Source organism: Spodoptera frugiperda, chromosome 26 (genome assembly GCF_023101765.2).
Source record: "Spodoptera frugiperda isolate SF20-4 chromosome 26, AGI-APGP_CSIRO_Sfru_2.0, whole genome shotgun sequence".
NCBI lineage: Eukaryota > Metazoa > Arthropoda > Insecta > Lepidoptera > Noctuidae > Spodoptera > Spodoptera frugiperda.
This window is the reverse complement of record NC_064237.1, coordinates 12,833,293-12,854,033: the sequence shown is the minus strand read 5'-3', so window position 1 is coordinate 12,854,033 and position 20,741 is coordinate 12,833,293. Positions and strand designations below refer to the sequence as shown.

The 20,741-nt window shown below is 36.3% G+C and overlaps 3 protein-coding genes across 5 annotated transcripts in view; 1 reads left to right on the top strand and 2 right to left on the bottom strand.

Annotated features, from left to right (window-relative positions):
- Nucleotides 1-20,741, bottom strand: part of LOC118264327 (uncharacterized) — a 419,163-nt gene that overhangs the window by 35,586 nt on the left and 362,836 nt on the right. The window lies entirely within an intron of this gene.
- LOC118264661 (uncharacterized) lies at nt 925-18,754 on the bottom strand. Its single transcript, XM_050705156.1, has 13 exons — nt 18,604-18,754; nt 17,906-18,081; nt 17,126-17,309; nt 14,938-15,122; nt 14,381-14,508; nt 13,854-13,911; nt 13,411-13,520; nt 7,395-7,603; nt 6,920-6,964; nt 5,819-6,003; nt 5,507-5,642; nt 4,114-4,276; nt 925-1,105 (listed from the first exon to the last, which is right to left on the bottom strand). Exons 1-13 carry the CDS (start codon nt 18,752-18,754, stop codon nt 925-927), a joined length of 1,911 nt encoding a protein of 636 aa, XP_050561113.1.
- Nucleotides 11,490-13,241, top strand: LOC126912492 (uncharacterized). The gene has a single exon (XM_050704885.1). It carries the CDS (start codon nt 11,493-11,495, stop codon nt 13,143-13,145), a length of 1,653 nt encoding a protein of 550 aa, XP_050560842.1. The 5' UTR covers nt 11,490-11,492; the 3' UTR covers nt 13,146-13,241.

The following is a 20,741-nucleotide window of genomic DNA, read 5'->3' as shown; positions in this document are numbered from 1 at the left end:
ATATTTTCTGCAAACTCAATGGAATATTCGCTGAAACAGGAATGGTCCAATTTTCACTAACAAAGGGTAGTATGTCAATACGTTACTAGTTACAAATGGATTTATTTTAATAGATAGAGTTCATAATCCATGGCTCTCTGCCAGGCTGTTGATTGAAAATCGTCGGTTCGATGCCCAAAAACTTGTATTTTCGATTTTTGATATAAAAATGTATGGTCCAGTGCCAAAAAATGTGGTTTTTTGTTATTGAAAACAAGCGTATGTTGTGTTGTGTTGTTTCCGAATGGAATTGAATTGGTATTGTGTTTTGTAGTGGTGTTTTGTAGTGTGGTCATATTTTTATTTGTTTTCTATTGTTGAAATTGTTCTGCGGTGCCAATTGTGACTATCGGGACTTGTCCCGATAAATGTTCCGTAAAAATGTACATTTTTTGGTTTCATTCCGCTTGCCAATGTATCTTAAGCATGCGGTGTGCAGCACCGCCCTCCCGACTGGAAATAAATGTACGCAAAGAGGTGCAGCACAAAAACATAATTATATACGACACGCAATTCACGTAATAAATACTCTATACACTAAGAGAAGGTTTATTTAATATATTAACATGTGTTCTAAACAGCAAATAATTTATATGTAATTGATGAAAGCATGTTTCAGTGCAGAACATAACTGAAAGTAATAAAAAAGTGCTCTTAGTAATTTTTAATCGTGCTATAAATGCATCCAGCGTTGTGCATCTTTCCAATCTTCAACTAGCAGCAATAGTTTATTTCGGAATTTCATTACCATGCTTCATCTTGAAAATAATTCTGAAACAGAAGAAAGTATTGAAATTAATGACAATAATTATTATGGACAATCTTAGTTTTTTATTCAATCCCTTGGCTGTAATGCCCCATTTTGATTTAAGGCCACTTTAAACCTTACCTCTCAACAAGCATGATGATGGTAGCGAGTATATACCCTCCAGCAAGGAGTATGAACGCTGGTGCTGCTCCTCCCAATGCAAGGGCTCGAGGAGAACTGCCTTCGCACTTTACTTCGAAGGATGATCTCCTGATCTGAATGCAGGAGACTATGCCTTGCTCTGATAGACGCATTAGGCTGGAATAAGAAAATGAGGTATAAGAAATGTTCTAGTATTAAAATATCGGCCCTGCCAAATGATATTATAAGGTAAACGCAGGTATTAACGACCCCCCTAAGACAATTTTAAAATGAACCATATTTTTTTAGTACACTGGTTCCTCTAAAGATTAATAGTTTCATTTTATATGCTAGTGTTATGTATAAAATATGTATTTACTGAATCAAATAGATTAAAATAGAGGATTATCTTGTAAAAAATAATTTATAATGTGACTTAGTCGATTGTTGCAATTACCGACCCATAAAAACGGCTGTGAAGCTATTAACGATTTTTATGCAGCTATTCCCGATCGTGTATGATAGGAGGCCTTTTTCCAGTAATGGCATATTTATAAGCTAGTGATGGTGATTACCGATCTTAATAAAATACAACAAAATAAAAATGCAAATACTTATTCGTATTTTTTTATTGTCGTTCTTTTTAATAAAACAAATTGGTACTTCATTTTTCTTCACTTAAATTAAGAACCGGCTGAACTCCGCAAATTTCATTCTTATACTTAGCGTCCCGTTTGTCTCGTAATGTAGTTTTGGGAATATTAACCCTTTTTGATGCCTCATATACACTGGTACCCTCATTAATTGCTTTGATTGCTTCGGCGAGTTGTGTTTTACTGTATACTTTTCGCCGCTTTTGTGGCTCCATACTTCTGGAAAAAAATATAATTGTATGTTTTATGTTGCTTTAGCCTAGAAGTAGCATTGATTAATAGGTACCTATTATGTTATAAAAGTAGGTGAGAAATTAATAAATCTATATACGATCGGTAATAGCTTCTTATAGTTGGTATTGCCGACCCTTATGGATCGGTAATAAAGTATGTAAGTATAAACATAAATTGTATTACCGACTCATAAAAAAATGGTTATTTAAATTCAATTGACCTTCGGAGTAAAAACTAGATTATAGTTGATTAATGTCACAAAAAATATGAACAAATGCACACTGTTTTAAACACAAAAACAATAATTTTGTACTGTAACTATTCAATATCAATCCTCGAAAAATATCATAACTTTGGTTAAATTGACAACGCTAAAAGGTAAAAACTAGATAAAAAAGTTTAGTCGCTAATAGATTTTTATAAAGACTGATAGCTTAGATTTAAACTGGTTCTTAAAAATACTTGTGTTTGTGTGATATAATAACATAAAAGAAAAATAAAACGAAAAGTTACGTTGCTGCCATTGCCGACTTATGGGTCGTTGATAGCTGCCACGACTAAAACTGATGAAGCTAACACCGTCCCGTTTTAATTTAAAGTTTTATCGTTTCAAATTACTTTTTATTAATAAAATGTCTTAAGAAATCAAATGTTGATACTTAAATGAATACATTTAGTAATATAAGATAAAGTATAGACGTCATTTGTTTGTATAAATGTCTTAAATAGAAAAGCCACGTACTTACTTGAAGGAACAAGGGAACAGTACGCCATGTCCTGCGTCCACGCTGCCCCGTAGTAAATGACGTATTTTATCTATTTTCTGCACAGCTACTCACACTAACGTAAAAGTATACGATGCTCAAGGAATAAACGCGTCTGTAACTTTGCCTACCTATAGTTAGAATAGTTCTGGAAACGTAAAGATTTCGAATTACTTTTATAGGTCGGTAATAACTGCAGATTTTCGCTGGGTCGTTAATAGCTGCGTTTACCTTAAGTAAAAAAGGTGTAAATAGGCTATAAGTGCTCAGTAGCGGCACATACCAAATGTGAACAATTACCAACGTCTGCGTTGTATGCTTTCGACTGCATGTTGTAATATAGAAAAGGACATGATTTGTAACGTATCGCGATCCCCATAAAGTGTTAAGCGTTATACAAGGTGTCTCAAAAGAAAGTTCACATTTAAATCTTTTTTTAAAAGAAAAGTCTTAGCTTTATTGAAAAAATTTTTATTGTATATTGAAGTACACTGTTTGGGAATTTATTTTTTAAAAATAACATCGTCCAAATGTAAACCGTTGCGCTCTCGGCATTCATTTAGTCGGGCACTAAAATTGCCTATGACAGCTCGGCAGGTAGTCTCCGTGATGGCTGCCATTTCATGACGGATATTTTCTTTTAATTGTGCCAGGGAAGTCGGTTTATTAGCGTAAACTTTTGATTTGACATAACCCCACAGGAAAAAACCCATAGGCGTTAAATCGGGACTCCGTGGAGGCCTATTTATGTCACCTCGCCTGGAGATTAATTTGTTCGGAAAAAATTCTCGAACTCGAGGCAGAGATCTGTTGGACGTGTGTGAAGTTGCTCCATCCTGCTGGAACCATGTTCTTTGGTTGTAACCAGGAAAGTTTTGCAGTTGGGGTACGAAAAACTCGTCTAACATCTCCACATAACGCTCTGAATTCACTGTGAGTGTGCGTCCCCTTCCATCTTCAAAAAAGGGCCGATAATTCGGCCGTAACACTGTCCACGTTTTCGGCTGTTCTTGATGTTCGCCGCCCAGATTTTGGTTTCTCCAGAGTTGACCCAGTCTCTTCAAACTTCTTAACCCATTTTGCAATGAGTCGAGTGCTAGGTGCATCATTTAAGTGACGAATGTGTCGAATACTGCAGAATTTTCTACGCGCTACAGTCGCCGAATTACGGTTTTTGTAAAACTCACGTACGAACAACCCATGGTCCGCACCAGAGAAACGCTCCATAGCGACTAAATTCCCAAGACCCAGACTACCGACTGACATACCCCCCGCGCCCCTCAGAATAGTTGCTTTCGCGTAATAAAATAAGCAAATGTGAACTTACTTTTGAGACACCTTGTATTAAAGGGAAATCCAGTTATGACATCCCCTTTTTGTATTTGCTTCATGGACCTATCCTATAGTCCATTAAATAAGAAAACCAAAAGAAAGATAAAAGCTGTGATAATAATAACATGACCAATTCTTAAAGGAGACGTGAATCCCAGTAATAACTATCTTAGATATTATGTAGAATAAAGTAAATTAGTACCTCCAAGTCATAAACTCCTTGTAAGGACTATGTTTCTGCAGACATGGGTACAGTACGGTCTTCTCCATAGACTTGAGAGATCCTAGCTCGCAGAGGTCGCTCTGAGTAAATGTTCTGGATATCAGAGCGTTGGCGCTGTTCACCTCTGTGTGGTAGGCGTAGCCTACAGAGATGTAGATTTAGGATTGAATGAAGGATTATGGGTAAAATCTAAAGGTAAGCGTCCACAAGCCCGCATCGTACGCATTCTGTATGACTTCATCGGTACGCATTGCATGTAGGCATTGCCGATAATGCGGCCCGTACAATGCGGATCAGTGGACGCAGTTGTATGACTTTCTGTACAAGACAAACTAAAATCAGTCGCGAGCGATGCGTACGATGCGGGTTACTTTAAAGGACAAAATTTGCTGCAAAAACAATTGAGTTAGGTCTTTTGATTAGCACACGTAGTGTAAGAACAGCTCATTTTGGAAAAGCAATCTGTGTAAAATCAAATCTTTTCGACAATTAGAATTAAAATGAGTGTGACTAACGATAAAGCCATTCAATATTGAGGTCGCTAACCCTGTGGTGTCATTGATATCATGGCTCAAAACAAAACAAAAAGATTTTTGCAACAGTTCCACAAAAAAAAAAATATTATGACGACCTAGCATTTCATATAACCGTAAACCATTCTTACAGAAGTCACAGGTGCAAATACCCAAACTTTTTCCATACAGGACCTTCGTACAAATCTAATACCATAGAAAAACGATCCCGGTCGTAGTAAATTACAGCAATTTATAACGTAACTCCAATTTCGGAAGCATGTGTATAAAAACGGTGCCCAGCACTGACTTGTGTGGGCATCGATCCTGCTACCCTTGCGAGGGCCACGACGCAAGTACTTCACTCGATATTGTTTTTACTAACACTTTTTTGGAAATAAATTATGGCTATATTTTTCTTCATTAGATACCTATTTTTGATGTAGGTCTCTTTCTGTTGGTAGTGTCTGCTGTCTCGATTGTAGAATGGCTTCGATTGTGTTATAGTAAGATTGATATTTTATTAAAAGATATATTACTTTGAAAGAGGAAAAAGGAGACGGGAATGTTTTTGACTTTAGAATTACTCCGTATTATAAGTTTTTAAACTGACATGGTCACTTACACTAATATTAGAACTTATTCATGCGTGATCATGGCGGTTACAACAGTACTGAAATATCGGAATCTCATAGACACAGATAAACATGGTGAATATCCCGTCTCAAGTTGTAATACTGTAATAGGTAACACGTCTGTTAAAAAAGTAAAAAACGCGTATCGTCTTACGCGACTATATTGTTGGTAAAAAAATATTTTTTCGCCTCTGAGGAGATCAATGAAGCTATCGTGTATCCCACCTCCATTCTGCACCATCTTAATCCCCTGCACTAGAGGCACAAGTAAGGGAGCATCCTTCTTCTTGTTAAACACTTTCTTATTCCGCAGCTCATCCTCTATGGCGGCGTTCTTTCCATTGAAGTAGTATGTTGGAGTCTAGGAGAAAAAATGTACTTATAAAACGATGTTTTTATTTTAAGTGTATATTTCTATTTATCAAGCAATTTGATTTGTTACTTTATGTACTCGTATACTGCACATAAAGCATATTATTGAATGTAGCGTTTAGTAAAGTTATTCTCGATTCTCCCTATTTAAAACTGATGAGCTACCTGCAACCAAGACCTGGTATATCCAATATCCTCATAGATCAGCTCCAGTGGACTCTCCAGCAGTTCCTTCAAGGAATTGATGGAAGGTGGTGGACCGTTCAGCAGCCAGCTGACTACGGAGCTGGTGTAGTAGTTGTATATGAGCACACAGGAGAGCCCGGTCACCAGGATTGTGACTTTACGAGCTAAGATCAGAAAATGGAAAAAGTAAGATGATTTTTTTTAGTAATGAGTTCTTCTTGGTTAGTGTAATCAGTTTACACCCAGGGTTAGTGAAACCTGGTAATGTGATATTAATTTAAAGTCATGAGGTGATCTTTTCACGCACTAGGTTATTCAGATAATCAAAACTCTGTCGCAGACAGAATATGACGTACTTACTTACTCACAATTTTGAAAAAATTAAGTGTTGCAAAACCATGCTGCGGCACGAGTGGGCCGGCTCAACCGGAATGATACCATGGCCTCACAAAAAACCGACGTGAAATAACGCTTGCGTTGTGTGAGTGAGTTACCGGAGGCCCAATTACCTCCCTTCCCAATCTTCTCAATCTCCGATTCCCCAACAACCCTTAAATTTCTAATCCCCGCAACTTACTCGTAACACCTCTGTGTGTGTGTTATAATTGCTTACCATCAGGTGATCCGTCTGCTCGTTTACCAGCTTATATCATAAAAAAGAAATCTCATCACTCAAGAAGTAATTTTTCTAGATCATTACCGTGCTCTATAAACAAAGTTCGTGAGATGAGACCAAAACAAGGATTATCTCCAATCTGTTCTAGTTAGACGACTTCAACATTTTCCCGAAATCTCATCAACTATGGAAGTTACGAGAAAATCAATCAAACTACAAAAAGTAGGGCGTGGTTTAGCGCTAATTTCGAAACCTGACATGAATCTTGATTATGACTTGACGTTGATAAGTTCTCGGTATCAAAGGAACTTAATCGAATGTCAGTCATTGTGGCTAATGGATGGTTTGTGGAAACTTTAGCAGCAACGCCCACCAGTCATCAGATTACCAGATCATTTTAATACTGGAACGTCATGAAAAATGATAATGTATTGGAGTTTTTTCTTAGGAAAGTGAGTTAGTACCTGTTGAAATTCTCTTCGATCCACTATCGTCAATATCTTGGAAGACTGTAAAATAAACAACATTGTAAGGAAAACCCATTTGCATTTATGTGCAGTTCATATAAAATGTCAGTAAAATTCCGACGTCGAACGTCGTAGATTATTTTTAATGCAAATACATTGACAGTTTTACGGTTTATCATACCTTCGTGTAATTTAAAAAGTTGTATTGCACTTACTATTGCAGTCAATTTTAAAAATGTCCCAGGTTAAAGTAATGAACCTCCCTTATTATCATATCGGACTCGTAACTGCCGTACTCAGAGTCATATTTAAACATCATTACTTAAACTTCCAACGAAAACTGCAATTTCTTAGTAATGATTTTGCTTCAAAAGCAAGAGCTAAGGACAGGTTTAAGTCACCAGTAGAATATGACTCTGAGTGCGACGGTAACACTTCCAAATAAGATTATCGGAATGTAACAAACACATACATTGCTGGCAAATAGAAGCCACGACAGAGAAGACAGCATACTGCACAGAAGATGGCCGACGTTCAAACAAAGCAGAGAGAAGCAGTAGAGCAGCACACAATGCCGAGACTCCAATCACACTCCACCAAGCTGTGGGACTCAGGGGTCTCAAAAATTGGTTCTCGAACTTTCCAGCGCCTGTTGTTGGTATACGGTAGTAGTATCTCGTTCTGTATGGTAGATAAAATGGTTTTAGGTTATAAGGTGTTCTAAAATTATCTGCCAATTTGAGAACATAAACAAACTTCTTTACTGTGCATAAAGTGGTTTACAAATTAATACGCACGATGCGTTCGATGCGCAGACAGTAAAAGAGAGAGCTCTTTCGTAACAAACTCATTTGTAGTTTTTTTTTGTTTGAAAAAAACCTATATATGTATTTGTGACAGTGACATTCGTACTGCGCGTTTTTTTAAAATATGCATAATTAAATACATATTTTTCATGTTTTAACTTAATATTCTCACTTCCGCACGAAGCTTTCTTGTGATCGGACGTTTTACTAATATTTGCTATATTTAACTAAGCGCTTATCGCGTATTTTGTTCACGCGCGGGCCAACCGGTTTCTCCGGTCGGGCCTGCAGCTGTTGCTTTGTGCATATGAGTGAATTGAATTTCACCCACACATTGTCGAGTGCTGATGAGTTAGAAGACGGTACAAATATGGAACTTGAGGACAATACACAACAAGGTGAATCGGAGTTGATAAGAAGGAAAAGGACAAGAGATGAAAACTCTTCAGAAGAAGGATGGAACGTAGTTAATAGAGGACGAAGCAAACTCATATGTAATAGGGAACAACAAGTTGAGAATAGAAGAGAAGAAATGATACAAGTATATGTGACGTGTAAAGAACCTTTGCCGAAACAATTCGCTTTAGCACGACTATTTAAGACACACAACATTGCTAGTGACAAGATCTATAAGATTAAATACGTACATCGGAATAAAATGTTAGTTACCTTTGATAATGATATCGGCGCAGAGGAATTCATAAACTGTTCGGTATTTACCGACATGGGTTGGTCTTGTCAAAAAACATCGGAAGTAGGTGTATCGTATGGACTTATTAGAGGAATGGAACTGGATATCTCTGATGAGGATCTTAAAAGTAATTTATCAAGCAGTGCTGAAATTATATCGGTCAAGAGGTTAAATAAACGTTGCTCGGATGACCCTGAGGGTAACGGCTGGACTCCGAGTGAAACCATTCGGCTAGGATTCAAAGGTCCTTCTTTGCCACCTTATGTCTATATTTACAGCTTGAGGATCCCAGTGGAGCGGTTTGTATTCCCAGTTACCCAATGTGCTAACTGCTGGAAATTCGGCCATTTAAAGATAAGTTGCCCATCCAAACAACCTGTTTGTCCCAAGTGCTCACAAAAACACCATAACTGTACAGCCACATCATTCACGTGTGTGAATTGCTCGGGTGATCATATGGCGCTTGATAAAGCATGCCCAATATTTAAGAAGGAAAAGAAGATACGAGATATTATGTCACAGTTTAACTGCACCTATAGGAAGGCGCTGACCATGTACGTTCCTCCTTCCCCTGTCCAAGCTTCTAGAGTGGTTGCTAATCCTGTCTCCGAAGATGGGCCGACTTATGCAGAGATTACAAAAACCACTCCAGTTCCAGTGCATGGAAATGACGACACAGCTTATGAAATGGACTGCCCAGACACAGCGACAACAAATATACTACCTAAGCCCAAACGGAATTTGAAGAAGCCGCGCCGACCAATGATTCCCACGCCTACAAAGGACATACCATGGCATCATAACCCCGAATCTTCAGATTCCTCAGAAAACCCGGACGTACCATTAGTAACTAGGAACAAACATTCAGATGAATCTTTAAATAATCTAAGTTTTTGGCATTTGATTAGTAAAATAAGAAATATTATAAAAAGCAAAGAATCACTTCAGATTAAAATCCAGCAATCAATTTCCATATTCACAGAGTGGCTGAAACAAAAAATTGTAAGTAGCTTATCTATTGACTCGATATTTCATTTAATCGTAGGAAATGGCTAATGATAATAATTTTACGAACTTAAATATAATACAATGGAATTGCCAAAGTATACGGCCCAAATACCATTCACTTGAATTATACCTAAGTCAAGAAAAAATACACATTGCCGTGTTGAGCGAGACCTGGTTGGAACCCGAGAGTTCTTTTAGAATCAGCGAATATAATACGTACAGGTTAGACAGAGAAGATGGTTACGGCGGTGTCGCCATTATGACCCATCGCTCTGTTAAGTCTATTGTTTGTACTACACCAAGTCGTAATCCTGGTATAGAATTATTACATATTAAGATTCTAAATTGTCAGCATATTGAGAACATAATTTCCATTTATTGCCCGTCGACGGTACACACCACGCAATGCGATTGGGACACAATCTTTTCTATCGGTAATAGTAAAACTCTTATCTTAGGGGATTTTAACGCTCACCACTCTAATTGGTCTCGAAGAACTGATCGACGCGGCTCAGAAATATTTGACTCCATGTTGGATTATAATTTCATTCATTTAAACGATGGTAGCTTCACGAGAATCAGGATGGTTGATGGTGTTCTCCAGCAATCTAGTCCTGATATCTCATTTGTTTCTGTAGATTTGTCCTTGTTATTTACGTGGAAACCAACAAACGAATCACTCGGCAGTGATCACTTAATAATTAAATTGAACTGCTTGCTTAATACAAGCCGTGATTATCAAACGAAAAGAAATTTTAAAAAATCTGATTGGACTTCGTATACTACATTTATAGATAATGAATTACAAAACTACATAATTTCCCAAGATCCTCAGAGTTCATATGACCAATTATATAATTTAATACAAAAAGCCGCGGACAAGTATATTCCAAATATAAGAATCCCTCAAAACATAAGTAACTCATTCAAGCCAAAACCATATTGGTCTTCAGAATTGTCCAGGGCTGTTGCGGAGCGGCGTTTGGCTCTTGCGAATCTGAGAAGGTGTCCCTCTTCAAATAATTTAGATATTCTAAAAGAGAAAATAAGCACTGCTCAAAGGCTTATTCGTATAGCTCGGTGCAAATCTTTTCAGCAGTTTTGTACATCTATAGACGAGACCTCTTCAGCATCCGAAATGTGGCGTAAGATGAGGTGGCTAAAAGGCCGGCAAGTCCCTAACACCAGTGTAGATAAAGAAAAAGCCGAGCGTCTGCTTAAAGATCTCACTCCAGATTTTGTTTGTCCTTCGCAACCTGCCTTTTATTCCAATAATGCCCTGTTAGAGTCTCCAATCTCAATGCCAGAATTAGTCAACTGCATTAAGACTACTGACACAGCCCCTGGGTCAGATCAAATTTCCTTCTCCATGATTAAACACCTCCCGCCTTCCGGCAAACAAATGTTACTTCAAATATATAATCAATGTTTTTCTGTAGGTTTTGTTCCCCAACAATGGCGTCAAATTAAAGTAGTCCCAATACCAAAACATAGTTCATCTTCATCTCTTCGCCCTATCTCCTTGATATCATGTATCTGTAAAATTCTTCACGCCATTTTGGCTAAGCGTATAGAATGGTTCTTTGAAAAGCAGTGTCTTTTCCCTGAGGACATGGTAGGTTTTCGTAAAGCACGATCTTGTCTCGATAATCTTTCGCGATTGGTTTCTGAAATTCAACTAGGGTTCTCAAAAAATTGCGTGACAGCGGCATGCTTTATAGACATTGAAAGCGCTTATAATAATGTTGATATTCCTTGCCTGTTACGCATATTAGATCAGTTTGGGGTTGGATCAAAAGTCTGTAGTTACTTGTGGTCCTTCTTATCAAATAGGCATCTGCAAGTGGTTACGTATAATTGTGAGATTGTTAGATCTACTGGCCGCGGGTTAGCCCAAGGAGATCCGTTGGCTCCACTTCTATTTAATATTCATACATTACATATATGTCAAAATATTACCCAGGTTAATATCTCTCAATATGCTGATGATTTTGTGTTGTATTCAACCAAAAGTAATTTAGATTTAGCATTTGAAGAGCTCAGGTCTGCTTTACGATACACTAAAATGTTAATTGAAAAATTAGGTTTAACGATGTCTTCAAGTAAAACTAAGATTTGTGTTTTTAAAAAAGGATGCTTTAGAAGATTAATTAATTTCGATTTTGACGGCACTTCGATTGATGTTGTCAATAATGTAAAATATCTAGGTCTCTGGCTGGATAGCTCATTAAGATGGGGTAAGCATATTAATGAAACCTCACAGAAAGTCATAAAGTACATTAATTTACTTAAAATTTTATCAGGTCCGGGATGGGGAGTCCATCAAAAACATTTAAGACGTTTGTATATTTCCATAATTCGTAGTAGAATTGATTATGCCAGTTTTTTATTTGATAACAGCTGCAACTCTAAATTAATTAAATTAGACCGAATACAAAATCAGGCGCTACGCGTTATCGGCGGATTTATACGGAGCACCCCAATACATGTAATGGAAAACGAGTTATGTCTACCACCACTTCATATTCGTCGTAGATACCTAGCCAGCAAATTCATTTTAAAATCAAAATCTCTTGTTAACAATAAAACCTTACAATCGCTAGAAAATCTTTCACTATTCACAGGTTCCAACTATTGGCAACACAAAAAGTTGCCGTTACTTATTGACATTCTTTCACAGTATAACTCTACTCCTATACACTCTAGTACTCAACTTGGAATGTTTTCCCTCGATAAGTGGATTAGTAGCATAGATTTGTCCCATATAATCAGTGATAAAATTCCTAGTATATCTAAAGCTAAACGTCATTACAGTATTATACAGCTAAAACAATTATGTACTTCATATATACAAGAACAGTATCCAGATTATCATACAATTTTTACTGACGGTTCCAAAGATAAAGATTTGGGAGGCGCAGCCTTTTTGGATCCGATTCTAATAAGTCATATGAAGATTAAGATTGATTCAGATATTTCTATTATGCATATTGAACTGATTGCTATATTGGAAGCCTTATCCTATATTCTATCAGTCAGCGGTGATAAATTTGTGATTCTGACAGACTCCAAAAGTTCGCTGCAACATTTGGCTCGAAACACTTCTCACATGCGAGGTATTCCGACAGCCTACGCCATATATGAATTAATCTTAAAACTTCAATCTAATTCCAAAATGGTACGTCTCCAATGGATTCCGTCACATGTTCAATATGAAGAAAATGATGTGGTAGATATGCTTGCCAAACAAGCGTGTGTTGATGGTGTTCCCATGAATATTACCCCACTGTTTTCGGACTATTTTGGAAGAGCAAAAAATAAGTGTTTCGATCTTTGGCAGGAGTATTTTGATGAAAGATCAAAAGAAAAGGGGATCTGGTATCGAACTATACAGCCAGAGATTTCTCGGGTTCCGTGGATTGACTGCGACCTTAATAAAAATTTAATGACTATCGCCTTAAGACTCCGTTCCGGACATATTCCATCAAATAAGTTTAATTATTTAATGAAAAAAGTTCCGTCACCATGCTGTGATTCATGTGGAGTGGTTGATGATGTCCTTCATATTTTGATGGAATGTGCCCGGAATGAAAATACTAGGGTTAGTATTTTTGGTCCGCAAAGAGTGAATGACATTGGCCTTTGTAACTCCATGCTTGCTTTTCCAGTGTCCGATAAAGCACAACACTTGTACAAATTAGTGATAAGTAGATCGTAAGCTAGTAATAAGTAACCAAACTTTGTTTTTCCTGCACTGGGCGATATGGTCGCCAAGCGACAAAGCCCTTTAAATAAATAAAAAAAAAAAAAAAAAAAAACCTATATATAATCAACAATTTATATCTAGGTACTATTGTAATCTTCGCACACAATACTACCTCCTACTAAAGGCTTGGCAGATACTTTTAAAGCTTAGTCATAGACTTTTGTATGTTCTTAATACAATACAATAGTCATTTATGTATGAACTTATCTGTACTTACTCAATAGCCGTTAATGGGGGAAGTAGTACATCAGTTCTCTCTTGAACTAAGGGCATACGTATTACTGGCGACATATCTTGCTCCCGAAAATACAGAGTATTTGATACTACCTACAATAGAATATTTATTTAAAACTATGCTCTAGAATTTTCTCTTATATCGTGGGTACGTTTACAAACACATAATAATTTCACATGCATTTCATACACAGACTCGGAACAACAATTTATTTATCGTATATTTATGTATGAAGGAATCGAGCTTATTTCACCGTGCATAACAGCTCTTTACCGAACCATTGCGCCAACAGTTTAGTCAACTTTTTAAATACATGTGTGGGTGTTCCCCAAGGGTCGATATTAGGTCCATTTTATTAAAGCAAGCATTTTATCATTCAAATTGAAATGAAGATAAACTAAAGAAAGTAGTCAGTAAATACTTACTCTGGTAGCGTTCTTCTCGTACGTGCCGATCCATCTATCAGTGATCGTGGGAATGTAGCTAGGAATATTAAAATTATTTGCAAATCAAAATTCACATAATTTATCGTTGTTGGTAGATTCTATGTGTGAAAGCTGTACAGCGTATCTTGTAATTCGTTTTCTAAGGCTGCGAAAATAATATTTGATTTTCTATCACTTTGACTGATTATTAGTGTTACATTCTTCTCACATAGTTGAACCCACAAAACAATGTAACCCAGAATTGTATTTTGAATCTGATTGAAAAAGAGTAACCTATGGAGTTTCTTGCTCGTTTTCCTCCATAGGAATCTACACTTTAGACCGAGCTTCACTAGAGGACTGACCGACAGACAGACGTTGTTAATATTATTTATATTTGCTTTCCTGGTCTATTTGAAATAAATAATTTTGACTTTGACTTTTGTGTGATATTAAACATTTTCACTTATTACGTCACGTCCAATAAATATCGTAAGTATAGTCCCGATTAGATTTAAAACTGTTACCTTATGTTGTGCATCTTAGCGACTGCGTACATAACTGTAGCAGACGTTTGTGTCATCATGGCAACTCCGGGAACTGTCTCTAGACCTAACAACGATTCGGGATCGAAATGATTCGGTACTGGTTGAACCTAAAATGACAAAAGCAAAGCTGATTTCTGTCTGCAAACTTTTGATTGAAATGTCCTCTTATATTTTCTACAATTGTAAGTTTGATCATTAGGGTGCTTTTTCTCTTGAGATTCTTTTTTCCATATAAAAGTAATAGCTTAGCTGAGTCCGTTTCCACCAGTGTTAAGCTATGTGTGCCAATGAATAATATGATTGCTGGAAGCTAAACGTATCTTCGGCAACCATACCATACCGTACCATAACACATTTCTGGTGAAAAAGCACCCTTAAGATCAAAAGATAATATTCTATTTTTATTAAAGCCGCTACCTACTCAATAAATTTATTGAACAGGTTAATGGTATGAAATATTAGACAATTTTGTAAATATCTGCCACTTCCGAATACTAAAAACGGTCTTGATGCTATCATATGTAACAGATACTTACAACTAAGATCATTTTCATGGATATATTTTGGAAATCCCATCGCCTATAATATTTGTACCCGTTCAGATCCATACACAAATTAAAACCATTATCGGGATCCCAGGATCCTATTTCATGAGTAATTAAATTGCCTCCTTGTACTTTGCCAAAATTGTACACTTCTTGGAGAATGTATCTTGTGTCTTCTGAAAATAATAAGAAATATTATGATTGTGTTTATTCTTTTTTTGATCTAATGATGATATTATATCCTTGATTTTTTTATGATAATATGTTTTGTGATTGGAATTATGTTCTTGGATTTTAATTTAAGCATGTTTTCATACAAAACTATGGTAAGGTATAAAGTTTTGCTTCAGTGTCCGATTTAGAAATTACTTCGAGAATAATAGGGGTTTACTTTGGTGTGTATGTGTGTGGTTGCAGTTCGACATATTAAGAAGAATAATACGCGGTTTTGTTTTGTGAGTGTGTTTGCTGTTTAGTATATTAAATTCGTCCTATTCTTACAAGGTAATATTAATTTCTAATGTTATCTACACATCTTCTATTTATACATATCTTAAATGGCTGGACCGATTTAGACGGGACTTTAATTAACGTATGTACTAAGGAGTAAACTTTTATTAATCACAAAGCCCGTAATACACGCGTATCAGCTAGTATCAAATACTAATCATCTTTCCTGTCAAAGCCAACTAAAACTAGTACAAAAGTTATATTACCAAAAGCCAATATAACTGATAAACGAACTACATCTAGTTTCTCCTCTCTAAGTGAAGCAGATACGTCTTAGCACTTATCGATAAGATCTTAAGTACCACTTTCACACGTCATTAGTTACCAAGATCCTGAGATAAAACTTAGCTTCTGATAATAACCTTTTTTTTTTTGAGACATTTTCTTAATTGTCTCCCTATATGGGCGATTTTATTTAAGGCCAATTTCAATAATCTATCTTTCTGCAGATTTCTTTACTAGAGATACACATTTTGTAAGGAGCTTAATTGTCAAAACTAGCAGTTGCCCGCGGCTTCGCTTCCGTTAAAAGTATTATTATTATGGAATTTATCAAAGTCCTTTCTTAGTTTAGCTATTTTGTTATACATAGGTATTTCAAAGCGTCTCAATTCAATTCAATCTCCTTTCTGTATTAGTATGACCTCATTAGGTAATTTTTAATTCATTACTCTTATGAATCTGAATAAGGCCTGAAGAGAATTGAACCTGCAGCTGTGATACGTTTAGCAATAGCTCCGAAACAATGTACCTACTATGTGTATTTTTATTAGCTGCTCTGTAGAACTGATTTCATCATGCTTATACATCATCTTCATCATAACAATTCTAAAGGTAGACCTTTAAGAGTACTTCTGTATAAATTGACATACAATTTAAATACCCCAAGAAACTGGTATTCTAACCAAACTACGTCACAAAGTTGTTGTACAATAATATCGAGTAAATACAGGATACGAACTATACTAGTGCAGGAAATAAGATGCCTGCTTTGAACGGCAGCGTGACGTCATTTCCTATCCTTTATACTGTCACTTCCTAGGTATTTGACTGGCGAGCTTAGACCTGTAGTGCTTTGAACTATGTGGTTAGATTATTTTGATATTTAAATTGGCAAAGGTTGCTAGCTAAGGAATGTATAGTACATATTTTGATACATCTGTATATGATTTTTTGTTAGCACAGTTACTTAACATAACTTTTTGTTACTTAGTAATTCCACAAAGTAGTAACACCACAATTTGTAATCCACCACACCACACCTGACAAAGGATCATGGACAAAGTTCGAAAAAGAAACATCAATATATTGTTCGTCACTAGATTTCCGCAGCGCCGCGTGATAAAAACCAAAACAAATCACAAACCTAAACCTTCCGCAGGATTCCCATTTATTAAAAACCGCATTAAGCAGCGAAATAATTTTTAGTATTAGTGGTTTTTTTTCTTTTTTAACGTGGGAAAATCATCCAATGACTCCCTCTCACTCCCGCCTTGGGTAAGGCGAGAGGGAGTGTCAGACTCTTACTGACTTAAAACCACCCCGTTCCTACTCCTGATTTTCCAGGAGCCCCGGTAAACTCGCTAGGTAGTCCGCAGCTCCGGAGTTACTTAAAAAGTGGCGTCATACGATATTCCACAGTCTATTTGCCTGTAAATATATCACTTACCTCTAAACCCCGTCACAATATCAGCATCGACACTGATATTTAAATGAGAAAGCATTTCAATCAAGCTCTCGTTGCTGTCAGCCATCATCATATCGACCTCAGTGTCGTTACACCATGTATAAGCATCGTCATCGTCTATAAGGAGCCATTTGTGATTCGAGTCCAACCACATGTTTTGGGAGACCTGTGGAGGGGAGAAAAGTGATTAACTGCTATACTCAGAGACATTTAATGATTACTTAATACTAAAAAAATACTAAATACACTACACCAATAAATAAACTAAATACTAAACTTCCTTAGTAATGATTTTGTATTGAAAACAATTGTTAAGGACTGGGTTAAGTAACCATTAAATGACTCTGAGTGTGGCAGTAAGAGTGTGCCCATTATGGTCTGAAAAGCTAAGGGTGCTTTTCCATCAGAGATGTGCTATGCTACGTTGCTGTGGATGCGTTTGGCTTCCACCAATAATATTCATTGGTACACATAGCTTAGCACTGGTAGAAACGGATTCAGTTAAGCTATTTTTTATGCTATAGATGGTTTTCCTACTATTCTGACTGCACGACTGGTGCGGTGGCAACCGGCTGCCGCGCAACGTGTTTGATTCCCGCAAGGAGAAACTCTGACTCTCAACTCTCTTGTGTGTCAAATTGTTGTTTTGGGTCTGGGTGTCATGTGTAGGTGAACATTGTGAACTTGTACGTTTGTAAACGCTTCCACGGAGAAAAATCCTAGTGTGAGGCAACGTTTTGTTTTTTTTTTAAAGGTACGTACGAAGTTCATGACATCCTCAGTGCTTCCACAATCAGCGTCTACGATAACGCCAACAGGGTGCAACTTCCGTTGCAAGCAATTCTCGACTCTATTGTAATCTATCATAGAGCTGTCTATCGACACTCCTGATATCGCCATAGAGAGGTTTTGTGACGCCTTTGAGTATTGAACAGTCCCTGAAAATAAAATGTGTTGACAGTAAAATGGTATTACGACGTTTTTGAACTGAAGCAGTTTTGTTTATCTTAAAGTTTGAAACAATTAATTGAATTTGAAGCATTTTGTATATAGAATTTATGTTTTAGTTCAAATGTATAAATATAATAATAAAATCGAAACCAGAAACAGGTTTCCGTAGGACATTTTACCTACGGTACGGATTTTAAATTCAAACATTTTTGCTAAAAAGACTAAGTTTTTTAAATACAGACTAATAGTAGTTGACCATTTTAATAATACATATTTGCTGTACACACACATTATATTTTATCATATCTTATCAAATTCGATCCGTGTGAATAACCAGACCTAAAGCCTAAAATTAAATTAAAAGTAAAATAGCGAAATTTTTTTTTTTCCTATTTCTTTTTATGTTTCTTATACCTATATAATTTTAATTTTTAAGTTGTAAATATTTTAATCTAGGTTTTGTTATTATTTAGTCAAATATATTATGAATATAAAATTATATCACTTACAACTAAAATCTCTATCACAGGTCATAACACAGACAAACGTGAGACCTCTGTACTGAAAGTATTCGACACCGAACTGCACCCCATGTTGACCCAAACCCAACGTGACGTGAACCAGCACCGACGTCAGCACCGCTTGACATAACATCTTCATGTTATGCAACCGCTTAATGTGACTTGATATCGCTTCGCTTTGATTTTTATACTACTCCTTTGCAAAAGAAGTACGGTCAGATGGAAAAATTATGTCAATTTATTTTAGTTTTTAGTGTCTCAGAGTCCAAAAGTGCCTTCCTAGTCTAATCGATAAAAAATATTTTACTTTGACATTAACCCTTTTTTGAGGGGGAAAATTATCCAATGACTTCTACCGCCTTGGGCGAGCCGAGAAAGATTGTCAGACTCTTAGTGCCTAAAAACCACCCCGTTCCTACTCCTGCTTTTCAGCCAGAGCTCCGGTAAACCCGCTAGGTAGTCCGCAGCTCCGTGACTTTAAAAACCAGAAAAGACACGACGACTCTTCAAGAAGATCCTGAAACGACACTTATTTACGTTAAAAGATAGATTTCCCAATCAATCTTTTACCTTTTGATTCCGTCTGTATCTAACAGAAACATTCATCACACATGATTTCGAAGATTCTAGAAAAATATCCATGTCTGATCCACGTGATAAATTGTTACAGGGCTGCGCGTGACATCCAACCCAAAGTCTGCGGCAAGAAATATGATAAAATATTTAGGTGGCAACCCTATATGGGTGCGCAGAATTTACATCTCGATATACATACAATGTTTTAAACATACGGTATATTTTTGAATACACATATGCGCTTATGAAATTGTTGTGTGGCGTTTTTTCTTTTATTATTACGCAGCCATATTAAAAATGGGTGAATAATTTTGGCATTGTTGTAAAAAGTAAATTGATGAAATAAAACTTAATGAAATCATTTTATACCATAACATTTGACTTTTGTTTCCTAAATAACTTAACTCAGTAAATGCACCCGCTGGTTATCAAAATCTTAAATAACTTCATTATTAGTAAAGTAACAATAGAGGCATAAATTTAATGTCGTGGTGGCCCGGAGGTTCAATAAGCCCGCTACTGGGTTGTTTGAAACCTACCAACAGTAAGTACCAATATCCTTTTTCCGAGTTACATGTACAATTCTGAGGTTATTTAGACACCACTGACAAACGGCGAAGGAAAATCACCGTGAGGAAATCGTGGGCTTACAATTTCCAATTATAATTTTAAAATCGTCAACCCGCATTGAGCAAGCGTGGTGATTAATGCTCAAACCTTCTCCGTATGAGACGAGGCCTTTAGTCAGCAGTGGCCACTTATAGGCTGTTGACGATGACAGATAAAATAAATACTCATTTTCATTACCGTGTTTCATAAGAAATCAATTAATCATCACACAGAAGCATAACCAAATGCAATCAATATCAATATTTTACTCAATTAACGAGTCACAATTTCCACTTAAAACCGATTATAGTATTGTTCAACATTTCATACGCATTTAATAGGCTTACAAGGTTCGGGCGAATTCGTAATCATTCGGCAGCATTCGTTTTCTGTGTAATCTGCAGTACGTTGCAACGAGTACCATTGAAAAGTTTACATTTCGACATTTGTATGATTTCCATACATATGTGTATGTCAATAGTCATTATTCCAGCTTTTCATTGAGATGAATCATTGGATTTATTTTTAATTTTTTATAGTGAAATATTGATTGCATATGTGTTTGTTGTGTCCCGGTAATGTTAGTGTTGTACAAATGCTAATATTGTACCAGCTATGTTTTTAATGTCGTTTTTTTATTTATTTCTTTATTATGTCTTTTGCATGTTTTTAGCTTCTCACAAAATTAAATTCTTTCGACAATACATAGATTTGAAATATCGTTTTACGTCACAATTTACTACATTTTTTTGGGTAACGTGACATAACCACTCACCTGCACTTAACTGAATTTTATCTAAACATTATTACCTTATATGACAAAATAAATGTTCTTATTATCTAACTGACGAACTAATTAGATTTTTTATTTGCATACCCTGTCTACTACCCTATGATAACCTCTATTCTTCTTACAGGTGTAGTAGGGGTCTGTTAAAAGG

Coding starts and splice junctions, on each gene's coding strand:
- LOC126912492 (XM_050704885.1), top strand. CDS start 11,493: ATGTTAATTGAAAAATTAGGTTTAACGATGTCTTCAAGTAAAACTAAG.
- LOC118264661 (XM_050705156.1), bottom strand. CDS start 18,754: ATGAAGATGTTATGTCAAGCGGTGCTGACGTCGGTGCTGGTTCACGTC. Junction 17,310..17,905: donor CTGAGGATGTCATGAACTTC/GTACGTACCTTT, acceptor TCCCCTCCACAG/GTCTCCCAAAACATGTGGTT. Junction 6,965..7,394: donor GGCTTCTATTTGCCAGCAAT/GTATGTGTTTGT, acceptor TTTATTTTACAG/TCTTCCAAGATATTGACGAT.